Source organism: Acomys russatus, chromosome 6 (genome assembly GCF_903995435.1).
Source record: "Acomys russatus chromosome 6, mAcoRus1.1, whole genome shotgun sequence".
Lineage (NCBI taxonomy): Eukaryota > Metazoa > Chordata > Mammalia > Rodentia > Muridae > Acomys > Acomys russatus.
The window spans coordinates 35785660-35807525 of NC_067142.1; the positions used below are offsets into that span (position 1 = coordinate 35785660).

Here is a 21866-nt window from a genome sequence, read left to right on the forward strand (position 1 = left end):
TAGGGACTGTGACCCAAACTCCTTAGGCTAGTTGTTTGTCAGAGCGGCAGTCTGAGCTCAGTGAGGACCTCTGACACTTAGTTCATAACTTCTGAGAAACACAGCTGGGGGAACTGGAGGGTACAGTGAACAGACTGACTCTTTGGCTGTACTATGCGAGTTGAGAGAAACCCACACAGTTCATCTAAACCTACACTATGGCTTCTGAGGACACTGTTCACCGTGCAAGACAGAAGTGTCATCCCGGATTCATCTTTGTGCTCTGGAGGAAACTGAAGGAACCAGAATGCAGAGAGAACACAGAGTTCTCTGTTGTGCCTCCGACCGGTCCATGGGGACGTCTTTCTCCTCTGGGTGAGTCAGAAAACTGACTATGGTGTAGATTAAATAAATAGATAAATAAACAAACAAACCTTCTGTAAATGGGCAGAGGCTTATGGATGGATGTGGTCTTATTCACGAAGCTGAAAGGTTGAAGAAACACCCTGTTTTCCCTCTGCAAAAGCTGACATGATGCCCAATTCTTACGATGCAGGTGGCTTTTCACTTGGCAGCTGTCCTTTTTATAACCATTATGGGGAGAAATTACTGGACAGAGTCCCTTTCATTCTATTTCTTAAATGAGAAAATAGACATATGAACATACACTCAACTATGATTATAAACACAATAAAATGTGTGTTACTGCAAGCACTTTCAGACAGTCTAGACAAGAATTGAACTTATACAAATAAAGAAATTAGATTACAAACTATTTAAGGGACAGATGAGAGGTTTGCACACATTTCATGCCCTTATTAAAATCATCCGAGGCTTCCTTCTATATCTGTTGACCAGGAAAGCAACTCAAGGCATTTTCCTTCATCACTGGAGCAAATGGGGGCACTTCTGATAGTCAGCGACATCTTCACTAGGGTGTCAGACACGATCCAGGATTTGTTTGAGAAGCACAGCAAAGAGAAGGCGCCTGCTAAAAGCTCTCAGCTGGTCCTTAGAAACAGTTGTTCTGGGGCTGGAGAGATGGCTCAGCGGGGGTGGGGAGTTGGGGGGGGGGGGAAGCACTGGCAGCCCATGCAAGCGGGGTGCTGACGGTGAGCCCCAGGAGCAAGGAGAGAACTGATTCCACAAAGCTGACCTTTCATCTCCATACACTGAGGCCCAGGCCCCCACCACCACACACACATGCATGCACAAAGAGCAATTTAAAAAAAATTTTTTTATTAATTTATTCTTCTTACATCTCAATGGTTATCCCATCCCTTGTATCCTCCCATTCTTCCCTCCCTCCCATTTTCCCATTATTCCCCTCTCCTATGACTGTTCCTGAGGGGATTACCGCCCCCTGTATCTGCTCATAGGGTATCAAGTCTCTTCTTGGTAACCTGCTGTCCTTCCTCTGAGTGCCACCAGGTCTCCCCCTCCAGGGGACATGGTCAAATGTGAGGCACCAGAGAACGTGAGAAAGTCATATCCCACTCTCCACTCAACTGTGGAGAATGTTCTGACCATTGGCTAGATCTGGATAGGGCTTTAAAGTTTACCGCCTGTATTGTCCTTGGCTGGTGCCTTAGTTTGAGCGGGACCCCTGGAGCAATTTTTTTTTTTTTAACTAAAAAAACCCTACTATTCTTCCTACATGAACTCACGGAAGACTCAGATGTTGCCCGCTAACCTTTGGGACTGATCATACTTTTCAAATCGTACTAATTGGCTGAGTGGTCATGGCGGCAGCGCATGTGAGGGCAGCCAGGTCTACAGAGAGTTCCAGGACAGCCAGGGCTACCCAGAGAAACCCTATCTTGAAAACAATCAAGGAAACAAACAATAACAACAAGGCTACAAAGAGAGGAGTGGATGGAGAGCAAACTGTGGTTGGGCTGTAATGTATGAAAGAAGAATAAATTTTAAAAGTACATATACATCTTACTAACCATCCCTAAAAAAAATTAATAAATAAAGCATGATTCAAAGAGCAGAAGAGTGCTCTGTAAAATGTGCTAATCCCTGAGTTCTTTTATTTATGTATTAGAAGGGATTACTGCGTAACATAATCGCTTCCTTTAAAATGACTGGGAGTCCTGCTAAATGACTTAGATTGCTCCATGAAGAAACCACAACTGAACTCAAAAAGACCTCATTAAAGTGGGCGTGGTGGTACATGCTTGTAATTCCAACTCTTGGGAAGCTGAGGCAGGAGAATTGCCACCAGTTCTAACTAGCCTGGGCTTTGGGGTGTGGCCCTGTCTTAGGAAACAAAGCCTTCATCCACCAGGCTGGATCAAAGGGCATGCGTGCTATAGCAAACAATTCCAAGCGGCCACACCACTAGAAAAACACAACACCTAACACGTCTCAACACATCTCTACGTGCGTCACTTTACATGCAAACATTCCTCTTTGCCACAGGACCCGAGATCCTGAAAGCCTATGAAAACATCTGTTCCAGGCAGGGATGAGGAGCACAGAAAATGACATTTGGTGTCCTAAATAATAGGCGTAAGGTACCAGGTGAGTTACTTGTGTGGAAATTCTTGCACCTGTAGAACAATGTTACCATACCCACCTACCTCATGGGGCTACAAGGTGACATTTAGTAATGCATGCGTCCTGCACCAGGAAGGGACTCAACCCTTCATTAATCCAGGCATGTGTTTCACAGGTGGGGAGGCTGTCTCGAGTCCCTCTGGAAGTTGTGGTGCTCTCAGCACTCATCAGAGCTTTCCCTTGGACCTTAACGGTCTTTAAATGTCCATCATCTTAATGCGCCTTTTGTGACAGGCTCAAAACACCTACGAAACGAGAAAAATACTTATGACACTTTAATAATTTAAAAATTGTGCCTGGGCGTGGTGGCCCAATCCATAATCCCAGCACTCAGAAGGCTGTTACGAATCAGCATGGGCAGCTCTGTGAGTTTAAACCGGTTTAAGCAGCTCCGGGTTTCCAAAAAGCAAGGACTGTTGATGTAGCTTTGCGGTGGAGCCCGTGAATAGCATGTGCAACGACTTGGATTTGATCTCCAGCCCTGAAAGTAAAACTGCGGCATGGACTCAAGTATGACAGATTTGTGTTTTAAAAGACGAAAGCAAAATAATCTAGAGTTTGTGTGAGGCTTCGCCGCTAAACTCCATGATTCCTTTCTGTTTGGCGCCCCCTAGTGGAATTTTTTGAAAATTACTTCCCTTTATTTTCGGGACCTGTGCAGATTATTTGGGCTATGTTTTGTCTACCTGTTGAGACATCTGTTTCTAGAATTCCTGGACTACAGGAGTGTTCCACCATTGACTACCATGGTGGGTTTGCTCCATGATAGGTTTTGCTCAAGAGTTCATCTGTTCACATAGCAGAATTTCTAAAACCTGTCTGGCCTGAGTGAGAGTTTTGCAGGAGGGCAGAAGCAGGACGAGCATATCTGCTACCATACAACCAAGAAGCATATGTAGACAATTTACTCAGGACACTGGGACACTTCCAAATGGCTGAAATAAAGTGCAAGCTGGGCACTGAGGGCTGTTGCAGGGGGGTGAGGGGGGGGGAGTCACAGGCCTGTCAAGTTATATTTATCCTTTAAATAATGGAATTTGTATTAGAATGGGAAGCATATAAATACATGTGTGCATGCAAAGAAAGTTTACGTAAGAGGCTTTTAAAGATTGGACCTTTGCTTTGTGTTTTTAAGAAGTCAGGGACTAGGTTGTTGAGGATTTGACACAGATTTTCCTGACGTGAGGGATCCAGGGTCCTTCCAGGGCCCTTGCATTTCTCGGATGTGGCCTTTCTCCAGTCTCTGCATCCAAGTGGACATCTGCATAAGCCGTTTCAACTTAGTTCTTCTAGAAATTAGAAGAACCAACTTCAAAGCTGTCTTCCTCTTTAGTCTCCAAATCTTCCACCTCATTTGAGGAGAGAAATGACATCAGCCCTGGGTAGAGGTGCAGGAGGCCAGGACCTGAGGAAAATCCTTCAGAAAGCAGCAGAGGAAAGCACTAGGTGCCACAGAGGTCATCATCACACAGGGAGTTTGTTTGGTTTTTTGAGACAGGGTTTTGTAGACCAGGCTAGCCTCAAACTTATAGCAATCCACCTGCCTCTGCCTCCCGAGTGATGGGATTAAAGGCGTGCACCTCCCTGTGCAGTGACCACAGAGGGCAAATTTGACTGGAGCTGTCCAGCTTCCGGGGACACTGGGAGGGCACATCTTCAGTTTAGAAGCTAACCCTTCTTTGTTCTCAGACAGGATCATAGCAGCATAGAAGTTAGCTGTCCCTGAACTGATGGAAAATGGGCAGAGAAGGTGTCTTAGTTAGGGTTTCTATCGCTTTGAAGAGACACCGTGACCATAGCAACTCTTATAAAGGAAAGCATTTGATTGGGGCTGGCTTACAGTTCAGCGGTTTAGTCCATGACCATCGTGGTGGGAAGCATGGCAGCATGCAGGCAGACATGGTGTTGGAGAAATAGCTGAGGGTTTTACACCTTCACTGACAGGCATCAGGAAGAGCAAGGAAGCCACAGTCGGAGCATCTGAGACCTCAATGCCTGTCCCCAGTGACCCACTTCCTTCAACAAGGCCACACTTCCTAATCGTGCCACTCCCTGTGAGCCTACAGCCCCCCCCCCAAATCACCACAGAAGGCTTTCTAGAAACCTGAACAAGACAAGCATTCTGTGCCTGTCTTTATCATGTCCTTGACTCAAATCTATACCTCAAGATCAACATTCAGGACGACAGCTGTGGACAGCATCTTGGTATTCCAAAAAATGTCCCAAATTTGTACCCATTTGTACCCCAGTTCTTCTTGGTTGGCTATGTGCCTTTGCTTGCTGGGATCCTAACTGCTTGGGGCCCAGTGCCCTCTGCTTGCCTCTGGGTTGTAATGGCAGGCTTCTCCTCACTCGTGTTCTCTTGTCTGGATTGAACCCCTTTCAGTTGCTCAGGCCAACAGCCCTGGCCAAGCCTCTCCCACATGCATCCAAAATGTCCTATAATTTCTAGGCTTGGGTACCCCTCCTTAAGGAAGGCCAGTTCATGAGGTGAGAAAGACAAAGCTGGAGCAGCTGGGAAGCATCTTATATATTTCAGATGAGAAGGGTATCAAAGATGGAGGAAATACATGGAAAAAAACCTAACGTGGGAGGTCCCTGGGAGATGGAGAAGGCAAGATAGAGGGGCAGGATGGCCGTAAGTTGTCGGGTACCTGTTTCTCTGAGGGGAGGACTAGATAAGGACTTAAATGATGTCTGCTTTACAGCTGGGAGAGAGAGCTAAGGAGAATGCATCAGTGGAGTTACCTCAGTGCCTGGAAATGGGAGCGGCTGATTCCGTTGTCATTGACAGGGGTCTTAAGTCCCATGCAATGTGTTAAGTTCATGTACGTTATCCATTTCATATCCATTCTAATTTAATTCTCATAAATACCTGAGAATTAGGTGTATACTGCCAAACATGTAACTAATTATGTTTATATTCATCAAAGTACCATGTCTTATTTTTTATTTTATGTGCATTGGTATAAGGTATCAGATCCCTTGGAACTGGAGTTAACAGACAGTTGTAAGCTGCTATGTGGGGTGCCTTGAGTTTAACCCGGGTCCTTTGGAAGAGTAGACAGTGCTCTTAGCCACCGAGCCATCTTTTCAGTTCCCGAAAGTATCATATCTTTAAAAAAACATTTCAAGGATGTCTTGTAATATGATTTTTCTAGCAATCATGACTTTCATTGATGTATTAGTTGGCTATTTTGAGATTTGCTGACGCAAGAATGACTCCAAAGAACTATCACATATGTGTGTGTGTATGTGTGTACAGAGAGAGAAAGAGAATGTGTGTGTGTGTGTGTGTGTGTGTGTGTGTGTGTGTAAGAGAGAGAGAGAGAGAGAGAGAGAGAGAGAGAGAGAGAGAGAGAGAGAGTGCAAAAAGAATTGGCTTTACATATGCCACTATTTCTTAAAGGTGGCTGCTGCCTACAAACCAGCCCACTTAGATCTTAGACCTTGACTGTTGACAGCAACTCCTGAGCTGTGTTGCAGACAAAGTTCCAAAATTCACAGAAATTTCCCTGGTGAGTTCTGATGAGAAAGAACTAGCTTATAAATGGTCCATTTTCACAGGATCCTTCCAGACTTTATGAGCCAGGATGGTGGCAGCAAATGCATCTACAGAAAGAAATCCCAAAGGAGACGGGACCTCGGGTCCTACATAGATGCTGGACTGAACACAATTGGCCCCCAGCTTTTGAGCTGTACTGGCAAGTGTGGGTAGCTGGATGGATGGGAAGCATGCATGTGGTCCTGAGGAAGGTGAAAGGGCGCGGCCATGTGGGTGGCCATGTGGCAATTTGGGCTCAAGAGGAAGGCCACCACTGGCAATGGTGGAGGCTCTAATATCGCTACTTTGTGTTTTTTTTTCCTCACCAGGCCATTCCTTTCAGAAGCACCTCAGGGGACACCCTCACCACCTGCGCACAGTATAAAATGGCGCTTCAGGTCCTCTATTTTCCTTATCTCCCCACCCCCCAATGTAGCTGGGCTGTAGAGTTGTCTCTGATTAGGAAATAAACTGTAAATAGCAACAGAAGCGACAGACACTGCCACCCTGCCACTGCCAAAGGTGAACAAAGTAAAACAAAGACAGTGGGCCACAGTTGTTCCATCTTCAGTCTCCCAAAGCAACTATCACTTGAATGAGTCAAACTTGAAAACACAGAGCCTTGTAAACAGCTGTTCTGCCTGCAACAGCAAAGCGTCCCCTCTAACCTGCCAGGGCTTTCGAATGTTGGGTAATGTGACATGCGTATCCCCAAATCAGGTGGGAGGCTGACCGCTGCTCCTGGAAGTGAGGTTTGAAACCGAGTTTCAACTGGTTTACCTACCCACCTTGTGCTGGCCACAATTTCATTTTGCTGGATTCCTTCTTGTTCCCCTTCAAAGAAAAGTGCACGTGGCCTGCGCTGCTTAACAATTTAATTACATACGAGCAAAATAGATGAGTAGCCTCACCTTGCCCCCCCCCCCCCCCGGTGTTTTCTCGTTCTCTTTTAAGAGACCGCGATGAGGCCATTATAAAAGGACTTACAATTTCTCATTGCTTATTTCTAGGGCTTCAAATCATAATCCTCACCTTTCATAAAATGTGTCATTATTGTCGGGAAGCCCCAAAATGCACGACTGGCCTTGAATATGGCTTCTCAGCACTTTAGAGTGTTACGTTAGGCCGTGCAATTTAAGAGCTACCATTCGGGTGAGCTTTAATCCTGCACTGGGCTCTGTGCTAAGCATGCATTAACGAATTTAATCCTCATTATGGCTCTTTAGGATGGGTAGCTTTCTCATCAGCAATTTCCAGCTGAAGAACCTGAGTCACTCGGAGGAGGCTAAGTGGCTTCCCCTGCTAGCCAGCGGCAGACAGGGTTCCAAAGAGAAAAGTGCTGTCTCAGCGAAGTGACCAAAAGATCAACAGATGTCTAAACTGGAGGTGTCTCCAGGTGGCCCTGCAGAATATAACCCTGTGGAATTAAATTGTGAATTGCAAACATAAGGAAGCGGAAGTGTGAGGAGTGTTCTGTGATGAGGATTTCCTGTCAGTCACGGGGGGGGGGGGGCGGGGGGGGCCGCGGTGTGGGGGAGGAGCGGCTGCGGAGGAGGGAAGGGGTAGGGGGGAGGGGCACAAGGGCCTCCTACTTCGTCTCAAGCTCACATGCTGGTAAGAAAACACACATTAAGATTTGGTCTAATCATTGCCAGCTCCAATTAAGTATTTAATTACTGTGTAACTTTTTAGGATTTTTTTTTTTTCTTTTTTTGAGACAGGGTCTTGCTTTAGTGCAGACTGCCCTGAAATTTGCTATACCGACTTCAAAATTCTCCTGCCTCCATCTATGTTCTGGGATTATAGGCGGGGCTACCACACCTAACCCAATTAGTATGTAGCTTAAATGGACACAATAACTATAATTCAATTTATTCTCCCCCCCCCCCCCCATTTTTCAAGCATTCAAAGTGTCCTACTGTGATTGGGATCTTAGGTGTTTTTCAAGTTTGGACGTAATAAAAATAGAAAATATTCTTGTGAATTTCCCCAGAATAAATTTCTTTCATACAGTTACTAGGTCTGGGTGTATGGATATCTGTATTGTTTTCATGGTTTGGAAGGGTTTGTTGACAAGTATTTACTGCGCGCTTAATATATATCAGGCCATATACTGAGGACTAGAGAGATCCTGAACAGACATGACCTCTGACCTCAAGAAACATGCCAATGTACATGACTAGAAATTTAGACATTGAAGTTTGTGCAAAATTACCAGCCCTAAAATTTAGAATTTTTTTTACACATATTTATTTTTTAATGTCTGGATTGCTTTCATTTTGTTTTATATGACTTATTTTTCTATGTATGTAAATTCTTTTTTGAATGAGCCATCTTTACCCAGGTTACAGTCTGTTGTAAAATCATTATAAGTTGAAAGAGACATTTACTTCTCTGTAATATTCCCTTAGTTACCTTACACTTTTATGTTTTGAGTTATTCGTGATTTTTAAATCCTCATGGATTTGAGTTTTTTTTTTCTTTCCCCTTGTCACCTCCTTTTGCTACTAATGGAATAATTATTTTCTCAATAGAACTCATAAACACTATATTTTGGGGGGCTGAATTTCCCTATGAGTAGGTTTTAAGATTTTTAGGAATTTAATAATGAGGGTTGAACAGATGACTTAGCAGTTAAGAGCATTTGTTGCTTGTTTTTCCAGAGGGCCTAGGTTCAATTCCCAGCACCCACATAGTGGCCCTTAATCATCTGTAACTCCAGTTCCAGGGGCTCCAAAGTGCTCTTCTGGTCTCTGTGGACACCAGGAACACACATGTGCACAGATGTACATTTAAACAAAACACTCACACACATAAAACAGAAAGAAAGAAATTGTCAAGGAATAAATAAAAAATATTAGAAAAATGACTATTGTGTATTTTGTATATAGTTGAAGCTACTTCTGGTATCTCCTTTTTTTCTATTATTTCCACACTGTTAATTTGGAGAAATATTTGGCTAAAATCATTCTGCTGAGCTGGTTGCTTTAATGATTACCTTTTTTTTTTTTCAGGTTTCAAAAAGGTTATTGTAACCTTTACCTCAACAGCTTTCAAATTCCAGCCACACCACTTGCTAGTGGTCAGATCATTCACAAGTTTAATAACAGCAAACCTCGTGTGGTAAGGTGACATTAATTCTTCATAAAACATTCTGGATTAAAATTTTTTAATTCATCTAAGACACTTAGTCCAAGCCACCACTCAGAGACTTGCGTATGAAATACCATAATGTTGTTACAATTAACGTGAGGGTACAAGTCATTCACAATAAATCTTATTGCGAATAAGTAAGGCATCAGAGAGGCGGGTAACCTCATCTCCTCTCCTGTAAACCCTTGGGTGGTACCTCCCGGTTTGAAGGAAACACGGGCCGTCGCCTGGGAGACGGGGCGGGGCGGGTCTTGCGGGCTGTTGCCTAGGAGATGAGGGCGGGGCGAGTCTCCCGGAAAAAGCTGCGCTTCCGGGGGTGGAGAGGAGTGAAGGCTTGTCTAGCAACCAATCAGGAGGCGAGGCGCGCTTTCAAATTGCTGCCGCCGCGGGAATAGTGAGTCCTACGGGTCCTGGGAGAGGAAAGCGGCCCCCAGCTGAGAGCGCTGCGGTTGCTCGCCCAGCGGGCTCGGGTGTGCGGGTGGGAGCGCTCGGTCCCCTTCTGTCCGAGGGTCCCTGGCGCGAGGCTCTCCCCTGTCCACCCGGAAGCCGCGGCAGCGCCGCGGAGTGTGGAGCGGCGGACTCGGTGGGGTCCAGGTACACTGTTACAGCTTGTTGTCCTTCCAGTCCTCTTGGAAATCAGATAGCGAAACTCTGCAAACAAAAACCATGCTGATTTGTGCAAAGAGCAAATGGCTTTTAGTTTCTAAGACTAGGAACTATTGTCCTTAATTTCACCTCATAGTGGGCGGGTTCTGTAATTTCAGCTGAAAGTTTTGCGGTAGATGCTTATACCCGAACTCTTTTTCTTTTTTATTGTGACGATGCCTCTTATGTCAAACCTTAAAAGACTCCTAAAAATGAGCTTCTGGTAATTTGTTCCTTGATTGTAATAATGTCCGAAATTCTTTGATTCAGTGTCATCTTCTAAGGTCGACTCGTAAAGACGAGTTTACATCCATTTAAGGAGCGTGATGAAGCGCTGGCCAGAAGCCAGCAGTGTGCTTTGCCACTGTTCTGTTTTAAATAATGCCTGGTAGATATTGTTGGCCTGTATTTACACACACGCCTGTCTTGTTTGTTGTATAATGGATAAAAGACAGTCTACTTACCTAATTTGAGGGGGCAGTGGGCACTGAGGACAGGGTCAGTCTGGCCTGGAAAGTTCCACACCTCAGCCTCCCTAATGCTGGGATTGCAGGCATCAACCACCACACCTGGCTACACATGCAGTTTATAGTTTGTAATGCCTGTGGTACCTATTTGACAGGAGTCAGCCTTGTGACATCATGCTGATCTCCTTTGTAGGCATTCTTGTATTTAGCATACAGTAACGAGTATTCAGAAACCTTCTTTGCTGCAGACTCTGATTAGATGCTATGAGTCTGAGCTGTGTGTGTGTGGGTGGGGGGCGTGTGGGTGCTAAAAGTATGCTGACATAGCACTTTTTTTGTTTGTTTGTTTGTTTTGTTTTTGTTTTTTGAGACAGGGTTTCTCTGTGTAGCCGTGACTGTCCTAGACTCACTTTGTAGACCAGGCTAGCCCTGAACTCACAGCGATCCACCTGCCTCTTCCTTCCGAGTGCTGGGATTAAAGACGTGCACCACCACGCCCGGCTAACATAACACATTTTGAGAGTTCTTAAATCACTTGGCTCATTTGTCTTGAGATAGAGCTCACCTGTGGGCTCTTTCTAGATTAAGGAAACAAGGACAGGAGGTCTTGTCTTTGAAGTCTGCAATGTCTATGGAACCCTCAGCAAATATATGTGGAGTAACAAGTGAAAGTCCATTGAGGGCTGAGGTTAGAGGAAACTGGAGGAGGTGCAGTGGGGGGTGGAGGTGCAGTGGGGGGTGGAGGTGCAGTGGGAGGTGCAGTGGGAGGTGGAGGTTGTGGCTTAGTCTAACACAGGCCTCTGAGAATTTACTTCTATAGTGGGGGAGCCTCTCTCTTTAAAGTTTGTAGTAACCGTTTTTCTTTTCTTTTGTAGTTGGTCAAATCTTTTTGGAAGCTGAAAACTACAGAATGCCCGTCGAGCAGGCAGACCTGGAAAGTGCTTAGATTCTCCACGTCCTCCTTTAAAATAACCTGCTGCCAAGATGTCAGTACGCGCCTCGCAGAATAGACACAGCAGAGATAGACTGGAAGGTCCTTCTGCCCAGAAGACTTCATCTGCGAGTGGCCTCACTCACAGCAGACCACTTAAACTGCCCTTGAAGTCACACACGTCAGAGTGTGAAAACTGTGATCCGTTACTGGGTGCTGGACGTAAAGCCAGAGACATAAATAGTACTTACGTTATCTCCGCCTGTAAAAAAACAACAGAGCCGCCTGTTCCCCCGGACCCCAGCCGACTGAGCCTTCAGAGAAGACCTACTTGGAACAAAGAATCATCTTTACTTGGCAGTGAGGCGGGAGACACTACTAGGAAAACAGCTGATACGAGTCTCAGGTTACAACGTCGTCACGCGAAAGCAGATTTTGTGGGAAAGTGGGAAACGTCAAATACTGTGGAAGGAGGTAACGCAGAAAATAACTGTGATGCACAGGAAACAAGAACAGGAGGAAAGCTTTTAAGTCATGACACTTACGTCCCATCGTCTGTAGTTTCCGTGAAAGACTCAGATGACACTGGAGTGATGGTTGGTGAGAAATGCAAAGATATATTTCCTGCCCTTAGTGCCTCCAATGAAAATAAGACAGCTAAGAACCCAAGCAGTAGACCGCCTGTTGGCACCCAGTGTCAGGCTGATGCTGTGAGATCAGGTCACTTAGCAGCGAAACCAACTGAGAGCAAGCTGGATGTCAGAGTGTCGGCAGCAGGAAGTACACACCACGGGAACGCCGGGAAGGACATTGCAAAAAACGCCAGTAAGTTTGGAAGCTTAGAAACAAGGACCCCCGTGAAATGTGTTCCAGAACACAGACTGGCACCAAGGCAAGACATGCCTCCACCTAAAAGCCCAGCCATATCAATGCTGAAAAACAGGATGGCGAGCCCTCGGGTTACACCACGGCCAAAAAGTTCTCTTCTTACACATAAAAGGGAAAGATCACAAGAAAGTACACTCCTTCCAGAAGACAAAACCTTTACAGAAGCAGACACCTTAAGAGTAGAAAACAGTCACGTGACAGTGGCTGTGCGAGTAAGGCCTTTCAGCAAAAGGTATGTTCAGCGTGTTAGCTCTCAGGGCGAGACAGTTCCACGTCATGGTGTATCTTTAATAAGTCCTCTCTGCTGTTAGGAAGCCAGTGTAGCATTTGTGTGTCTGTAAGGTGATTGGCATTTTCCCATGGTGCTGGGAATCGAACCCAAGGTCTCATGTACACGTGTAGGCATGCGCTCCACCATCGAGCCTCATCTCCGGCCAACCAGTGTTTGGGCTGAATTGTAGTGTATTGCTTATTTTTGTGGTAGACTACAAAAATTAAAATCTATATGTTGTATCTGTGTGTATGTATGTGTGTGTGTGTGTGTGTGTGTGTGTATATATATATATATATATATATATATATATATATATATATATATATATATATGTTGCTTTTAGGAAGTGAGCTGGTGTTGATTGTGCACACCTTTAACCCCAGCATAGGAGGGTGGAGGCAGGTGGATCTTTGAGTTCGAAGCCAGCCTGGCTTACATATAGCAGGTTCGTGAGGCCTGGACCTTAAGTGGCCAGGGAGCTAGGGGGAGGCTGCTGCTGAGTGACTCGTTGAATTCTCTAATGCTGTCTCCTCTCAAATTTGTGATTTGTGGAGGTGAGGAGTATCTGCCTCTCCTTTTGAAAGATTCATACAAGCTCGTAGCTTCCCCAGAGAGGTCTTCCCAAAATAACGCCCCAGAACGGCGACTGTCAGCAGCATCACCTGAGTTTGGTACCCAATGATGACAAATGCAGAGGCATATCACGCTTGATTTGGATGGCATAGAATATTTCTTCTAAAGGCGATTGTGGTTGGGACAGTCACAGATTGTCTATAAGGTTCTGAAAAGTCAGCTGAATGTGGTGGCCACGCCTTTAATCCCAGCACTCCCAGGTGGGTCTCTGAGTTCAAGGTCAGCCTGGTCTACAGAGTGAGTTCCAGGACAACCAGGGCTACACAAAGAAAACCTATCTTAAAAAAGAAAGAAAGAAAGAAAAAAATAATTTAAAAATAGATATAAAATGTAAGTATGGAATAGAATTACTTTTAAATATTTTAGGGAAAGACAGCAAAAATCAGAAGGTCATGTGATGTGTATGTGAGTGTGATGTGTATCTGAGTGACCTAGAAGTGGATGTGGGGACCACCATTTCTGTGAGGAAACTTAGAGCTTGAACTGAAATTTAGTAGGTAGAGATAAGTTAATAACTTCTATAAAGGTCTTTTTTCTTTTTCTTTTTTTTTTTTTAAACAAAAATGAGGTGATGATTAAGGGAGAGGAATGCTGGTGAATTGATCTGAGAAAGTCAAGCTAACAAAAGCTTCAGAGCCATGAAAGGAAGGGAGGCCATAAAAAGAGAGCTGTGGGGAGCAAAGCCCATGATGGATGACGACCCCTGAAGGATTCTGGGAAGGACCAAATGGCTGTCTCCAGACTCATCTGCGAAGCTCTGAAAGTGGGGTGGGGCAGAGTGGTACTCACCAGATCCATGAGACAGTTGGCTTGGAGGATAAATTAGATTGTCAAGCAGATACTCAGGGAAAGGAAGGGGCCAGGGAGGAGGCTGACATCTGGGCCAGTGAGGATTTTTAAAGTGGGATCGAAGGACGGAGCTGAAGATTGCAGATTTTAAGTGAGGGAATCTCATGCAAGGAAGAACCATCGTATTAACAGTTACTGCTTAGCCAGAAGACCCTTCAGATTTAAATTAGAATTACTCAAGGTTAATTAAAATTGTTTTCAATATTTTATGCCAACACTATATAGATTTTTTTGTTCTGTTCTGTTTTTCGAGTCCATTTTTCTGTATAGCCTTAGCTGTCCGGGAACTCACTTTGTAGACCAAGCTGGCCTCGAACTCACAAAGAACTGACTGCCTTTGCCCCCCTAGTGCTGGGATTAAAGGGCCTCCACTGCCTGGTGCATTGTATAGAATTTTATCCCCATGCTTTTTTTTTTTGCCATACAAAAAGACATTTCATGATTTGAATTGATACATGCGCATAAGATGGGAACTTTTAAATTTTTTCCATAGAAAGATTTTTTAAGACTTGGTCTTCTGGAGAAGGAATTTGAAATTCCGTAACCCTTTGAGTAGCTGCACTGAAGCGACAGGAAATACGTTTTGGAGAGACCTCGGTTTCCTAATTTTCTACATAAAGCTAAAGAATCGACTTGCCTTGAAGGAATGGTGACCTTAAGCGTGGAGAGGCCTTTCTGTATTCTGTGGAGATGGTTTTCATAATGAGAGGAGGCTGACGTTCCTCTGTGTGCTTCTTTTCAAAGAGAGAAGACTGAGAAAGCGTCCCAGGTCGTCTTCACCAATGGCGAGGAAATAACGGTGGAACATCCCGACATGAAGCAAATGTATTCTTTTACTTACGACATTTCGTTTTGGTCTTTTGATGAGCGCCACCCTGGCTACGCCAGCCAGACAACTGTGTATGAGGCCCTGGCGGCACCTCTACTACAAAGAGCTTTTGAAGGCTACAACACCTGTCTCTTCGCCTATGGTCAGACCGGCTCTGGAAAGTCCTACACGTAAGTGATACCCATCGCAGGACTAACCAAAGATGTTCATATTTTCTTTTGTCAGAAACTCATAGTTGTAGAGAGAATACAGGTGGTTTTTTTTTTTGGGTTCTTGAGACAAGGTTTCTCTGTGTAATAACTCTTGGCTCTCCTAGAACCCTCTATATAGACCAAGCTGGCCTGGAACTCACAGAGATCCACCTGCCTCTGCCTCCTAAGTGCTGGGATTAAGGGCGTGCCTCACCACCTAGCTGAATATAGCTTGCTTGTTTGTTTTTAATTTAAAAAACTTTTTAAAAAATTTATTATATGTGTGTCTATAGTGTTTGTGCATGGGTGCATGTGCCGTGTCACGTGTGTGGAGGTTGGAGGACAGCTTTGTGGAGTTGGTTCTTTCCTTCTGCCTTTACATAGGTTCAGGGAAGTGACCTCGGGTCACTAGGTTTGCCTGCCAAGTGCCTTTCCTTGTTAAAGCCATCTCATCCTCCCAAGATTATAGATTTCACATCACATGGATCTGGGCTCAGGCCTCATCATTTATTCTAGACTGGATTTAGACTCAGGCCCGCACTTTAACCTCTAGGCTTTAGTTTACACATGAGGTAATTTACCTTGTAAATATTTGTCTCCGTTTTGCTATAACTTATTTTTGTTGTTGTTGTTATTTTTTGTTTTTCAAGACTGGGTTTCTCTGTGTAACACTGGTTGTCCTGGACTTACTTTGTAGACCAGGCTGGCCTCAAAAGTCACAGAGATCCGATCCCCCTGCCTCTGCCTTCCAAGTACTGAAATTAAAGGTGTGTGCCACCCCTCTTGGCTAATTTTTTTTTTAATTTTTAATTTCTTTATGTTTTGCCTGCATTTATATATGTACCACATACATACTGAGTACTTGAGGAGGCTAGAGGAGGGTGTTGGGTTCCCTGGAGCTGGAACTACAGATAGTTGTGAGTTATCATGTGGGTGCTGGGAATTGAATTCAGATCTTCTGGAAGAACAGCCAGTACTCCTAACCACTGAGCCATCTCTCCAGCTCTAACTTATATTTCTTTTGTAAATTAAAGTCCAAAGAGGATAGTTAGTGTGTGTGTGTGTGTGTGTGTGTGTGTGTGTGTGTGTGTAAAACAAGAGAATTGATAGTAAGGTATCTCTTCATGCTTAGAGCATTAAAAACCTTCAATCTTCCTTGTATTAACCTATAAGAGCAACCGTGAAGTTGCTGGAAAAATACCTGACTAAAAATTTCAGCCATACATGAGTACCTGGTTTTATTTTATTGAAGTGGGGTTTTATTAAAGGTATTTTTAATATGATCTTTAAGCAGGAAGGTTAGAAGAAAGGTGCTCAGAAGGAAGGACCAGACACACCAGGGGCATAGGTGTCGGCATAAGGCATAACGCAGTAAGACAACTATGGTAACTGTGGCTGATGTCAGTAGATTGTAGATTTCAAAACAGCTCAGATATATTTGCAAGTATAACAAAGCAATAAATACTGAAGTTACACATCTACCCATTACTCTGCCCTCTCCATCCTACATTGTATTTAAAACATCCCATAAATGTCTACAGTTACTCTGTACACTCAAATGCTTCCTTCTTGTCCATAATATACTTCTAGAATGATGGGACTTAATGAAGAGCCAGGAATAATTCCGAGATTCTGTGAAGATCTCTTTGCTCAAGTAGCCAAAAAACAAGCGCCAGAGGTATGTTCAAATTCAAATCACGATCATGACCACTGAGACCCATTGCAAGGTCTAAAAGGTGGCGTTTCCATTGCCCTCCTTTGCTGCGGACTGGAGAGGGAGCGGGGAGGAGGCTCCCAATGCAGAGGCAGTTCTTCCTGCTGGGCAGCAGGGGAGTCCGGGTTTTGCTGTTCTGCTGTGTTTTGTAGCTCAGGCTGGCCTTGAGTTCTCAGCTCTTCTGCCCTGGCCTCCTGAGTGCTGGGACTCAGGTGTGCATCACCTCACCTGGCTCCTCACCTGCTTCTTTCCCTTTGTGCTATATAGTGGCTTCCAGAAAGGTGGTTATACAAGAAATAACCTGTTTGCCTATCTTTGCAGTCAAGTAGGTACCCAGACTTAGCGTCCACAGCAGGAGCTCTTGGACACCTTGTTGCAGCAGAGGGGGCAGCGAAGCTGGGGTTGGAAGCCCCACTCAGCTTTAATCCTGCTGGCTTCTTGCATCGTTTATTCATTTTCCCTTTAGGAAGTGTCTGCTGAGCTCCTGCTGCTGCTTGCCAATATACATATAGGACTAGGTTTTTGTCAATCCAGTTGATCAGGAGACTTAGCAGGGGTCTCCCAGGGCAGGCATATAAGCCATACTAAATCTCTTCTGGAGGTTCCAGGTCAGTTGCTCTGGTTGGAGCCTGAGAATTAGCTTCTGTACTTCTCTAAGGGAAACGATTATTCTAGTTTTGGGGGCATGGGGTCTCTCTACTCAGGAGAGAGAAACAGAGGAGACCGGCCTGTCAGCAGCCAAGTATAATCAATTGCATGCTAAATATATTCAAGCCAACACCCTGTCGTTACATTGTAAGAGTCCTCTTTCTGTTATACTGAAACACAGTAGCAAAGGTAAATGTGTGAGAAGGAAGTTCCTCACTGTACTGCAACCTGAAAGCCTACTGTGGAGACCCTCTGATGGTGAGAACCTTCTTCATCATTACATGGCAGAGGGCCTGTAGGCTCAGGTCATATAAAGCTACCAGTCCTCTCATGGGCTCTTGCCTGGAGGACCTCACCCATCCCCAATTGCCTCGTAAAGGTCTTCCCTCTGAACAGCACGAACATGAGAACTTGGGTACTTGGTTATCTCACTGAGCTCTGGGGGACACATTGAGAAGCACAGCAAGCTGGGAAGGGAAGTGCATGGGAGACAGGTTTCCTCAGAAGGAACAGCCGTACTTGCTTTTAAGGGTGTGTATTAGATTAGTTTGGAGAATACATTCCAGGTGGAGGGAACGGCTGACACAAAGGTAAGAATAAGAAAGTAAGGAGCCTTTGGGATTTGTAAATTGCTTACTTCGGTTTGAGTGTGGAAGGTGGCAAGAGACGAAACTAGCGGGGCAGCAGAAGTTGGTTCCTTGATGGCTTCGTAAGCCAAGCTTCCAGACAGCGTTAGGCCATGGGAGGATTTAAACAGGGAAATAAGATGCTCCTATTTATTCTCATCTTATAAATATTGCTCTTCACTTGTGTTCTTTTCATGTCTTTATGGGGTGTGTGTGCATGTATATGTATATTCCCTATGTGTTTGGGGACACGTTGAGGGCGCACGTATACGTGTGTGTCTGTGTGTGAAGGCCCAAAGTTGGAGTTGGAAATCTTCACTGAAATTCCTCCACATTACCCTTTGATTCAGGGGCTCTTAATCAAACCCAGAGCCTGCGGATATAGCTGTTCTTGCTAGCTAGCTTGTTCCAGAGATGCCCCTGTCTCAGCTCTCTAAGGATGATAGATGGCCCACCTCACCCACCCAGCATTTACGTGGGCTCTAGGGGTCCAAACTCTGATCCTCTTGCTTGTGGAGCAAACACTTGAACTACTGGGCCAGCTCTTAATTTAATTACATTTTTGAGACAGGGTCTCACTGTGAAACCTTGGCTGGGCTGGAACTTGCAATGTAGACCAGGCTGACCTCACATTCACAAAGATCTTCCTGCCTTGCCCTCCTAGTGCTGGGATGAAAAGTGTATACTTTTGGCAATTTTATATTCTATTTTATTTATTTGTTTATTTTTGGTTTTTCAAGACAGGGTCTCTCTGTGTAGCCTTGACTGTCCTGGACTCTCTTTATAGACCAGGCCTCAAACTCACAATGATGCACCTGCCTTTGCGCCTCCTGAGTGCTGGGATCAAAGGCGTGTGCCACACGCCAATTTTATATTTTAATCAAACATTAAAACATAACAAATTTCTTTATAGCATTTTATATATATTTAATTTTGATTGATCCTCATATTTATGAATATATATATATTCATATATATGTATATGTATACATATATATATGAATATATATATATACACTCACAAATATATATTCCTGTCTGCAACATGGAGAATGGGTCGAAGGGAAATGGAGTAGATACAAAAGACTGGCTATGAGACTTGGGGCTTGAGCTGGACAGCATGGCGAGGAGCTAGACTGAGGTAGTGGCAGCAGCTGTGGGCAACAGAGCACACTGAAGAGTCACGATAAGTAGAACTGGTAAGCTTGGCGGACATGAGGGGTGGGGAGAGAGCAATCACTTCCTGGCTGCACAGCCAGATGGATATTAGTGGCATTTTCTGAGAACAGAAAAAAGAAATAGAATTAGCTATTTCTATTTAATTCTTCCCTGTGAATGCATGGCCCTCCTGCGTTCTCTCTCCTTCATCATTCCAGTTACTAAGTAGAAAGCAGAAAAGGACACATAGGAACTTGGACTTGACTGTTTCATCTTTCACACTCAAGTATAAGTTACGCAGAACAGAAGGTGGAAGCTGCGTGCTTGTGCTGGAGTGTTCTCCATTGGCTGCCTGGGCCTCAGGGCCAATCGTTTGAAAGTGATGGAAGTCAGGGAAAGATGGATGAGGTGAAAGAGGTTTTTGGGTTTTGTTTTTCAATTTTTCTTTTTTCTTTTATGGGACAGGGTTTCTCTGTGTAGCCCTGGCGGTCCTGGAATTATCCCCATCAACCAGGCTGGCCTTGAATGCAGAGATCCTCCTGCCTCTGCATCCCAAATGCTGGGACTAAAGGCATGCTCTTGCCAGTGAAAATTTTAATCCAAGGTTCATCACTTGAAACTTCACTTGATATGTTCCTTAGAAGTTTGCTATGAGATTAACACACACTGAGCCCCACTAACTGATTGTGGTTATGTCAGCACTGGACTTAGTCGTTCATGATGGTCGAGGGGGAAGTATACGGATGTCAGTCATAGAAGGTGGTTAGCCAGCATGATGACAGACTGCAGGAGCCTCAAAGGAAACGTGGGGTGCGGGGGGCTTTTTCGTCATGTGCCCCAGCTTGTTTCCACCACATCTTCATCCCTGAGTCCTCTGGGCCTCCCATAAAAGTATACTGTTTAATATAAAATTGACATTAATATGTGTTTGTGGGATTCCCCCACCTGTGTCACAGCATTTGCAAATGACCTTTTTCGTGATATTCTCACATACCTGTTCGTGTCTGGACGTGCTTCGCTCCTCTCCTGTGACACCACCGTGTGCACTCTGCTTCCTGTCACTCATGTGCTGTATTGCATCTTTATCCTGAAAGAACTCACATCTAATTAGAGATGCAACACAGCACTGGGCCTGCAGGTAGCCGTGGCTGTGGTGACATCATGAATTCAATGGCGTCAAGTCTAGCAGACAACTCTTTTTGCTGCACATTTTAGGTCCTCTGGCTCTTCCATTCTTCCTGTGCACCATTGCACTGTCCTCCACACATTTCCTGGGCCTTGGGAGAGGTGGTGATGTACCTGTGTTTAGGGCCAGGCGCTCCACCCTCACTTACACTTGCTGCTTTGGTTAGTTTCACACTTGTGTATTAATTGCCATCCACTGCAGTAAGAAGTTGCTTTGGCGAAGTCTGGGCACAGCACTAATCTATGGGCATAAACACGAGTGTGTAGAAGGTAGTTTAACAGCATGACTCTTTGGGAAAGCAGCAGTAGGCTCACACCGAGTGCCTGTGACCTCTCCAGGCATGGGCTCCTGACTAAGTATATAGAAACCGGGCTTGAATTCACTGCTGTGGCGCAGGCCCCAAGTCCAATCAGAAAGCGGTTGATTATGCCCATACCAGTCATGCCAATACTGTACGAAGGGTACAGCTTGTCTGTCAGGTCATTACTGTAGCCACCAGATTCATACTGAGGAATACTTGATGAGTTTTCTTTACAAGCAGTCTGCATAACACCTTCTGGCCTGCTTTGAATTTTTCATAAAAATGGAGTCATGTGATGTGTAACCTGTCTGTCTGGCTTCTTTTACTTAACATGATTTGTTGGAGGTGAATCCGTGTTAGAGCAACTTATCAGTCAGGACTTCATGCCTTTTGGCAGTTGCATAATAATACAGAAGGCTGCTTATATCTGTTGCAGTGTTGCTATGGACACTGCTATACAAATTTTCACTTGAATAATCTGTGTTCTTTTGGATGTGTAAGAGTAGAAATGTGAACCGTGAGGTAAATTTGTGCTTAACCTCTGAGGAACATTTTCCCCACAATGGCTTTGCCATTTTATATTGCTATCGACGCTGGAAGATGATTCAGTCTCTTTCTATCCTCATCAGAACTTGTTGTTTTCCTTTATTTATGTATTTTTAAAATTATGTGTATGAGTGTTTGCCTACACGTACCGTTGCTCTTAGAGAGTACAGAAGAGGGTGTTGTATCCATGGTAACTGGGATTACAGATGGCTGTAAGGTCATGTTGGTGCTGGGAACTGAGTCCAGGTCCTCTGCAAAAGCAGCAAATGCTCTTACCTGCTGAGCTATCATCCAGCCCAATTTGTTTGTGTTATTGTTGGTGTTGTTTACAGCCTTCCTCATGGGTATGAAGTGACTTGTCATTGTGGCTTTGATTGGCATTTCCCTCCTGGCAAGTGATGCTGAGCATCTCTTTCTGTGCTCATTTCCTTTCTGTTATCTAGTTCTTAGAGAAATGTTTGTTCAAGTTCTTTTCCTGATTTTTATTTATATTTTTTTATGTTGGTGGCAAAACTTCTTTGTATATTCTGGAGCTATATTCATATTAGGCATATGCTTTGCAAAAATGCAGTTTTAAAGTAAATTGGATTATTTGTTTCTTGCCTTCTAGGTTAGCTACCATCTTGAAATGAGCTTCTTTGAAGTTTATAATGAGAAGATTCATGACCTTCTGGTTTGTAAAGGTGAAAATGGGCAGAGAAAACAACCAGTAAGAGTTAAACAATTTTCACTATAATTA

General features: G+C 44.5%; 1 protein-coding gene across 1 annotated transcript in view; it reads left to right on the top strand.

Annotated features, from left to right (window-relative positions):
• Window positions 1–11337: 11337 nt before the first annotated feature.
• The window catches only part of Kif14 (kinesin family member 14), a 62285-nt gene continuing 51756 nt past the window's right edge, over window positions 11338–21866 (top strand). Inside the window, exons 1-4 of the mRNA XM_051147497.1 lie at window positions 11338–12404; window positions 14673–14927; window positions 16539–16626; window positions 21738–21836. Coding sequence (XP_051003454.1) covers window positions 11338–12404; window positions 14673–14927; window positions 16539–16626; window positions 21738–21836 — 1509 coding nt within the window. The remainder of the gene's footprint in view (window positions 12405–14672; window positions 14928–16538; window positions 16627–21737; window positions 21837–21866) is intronic.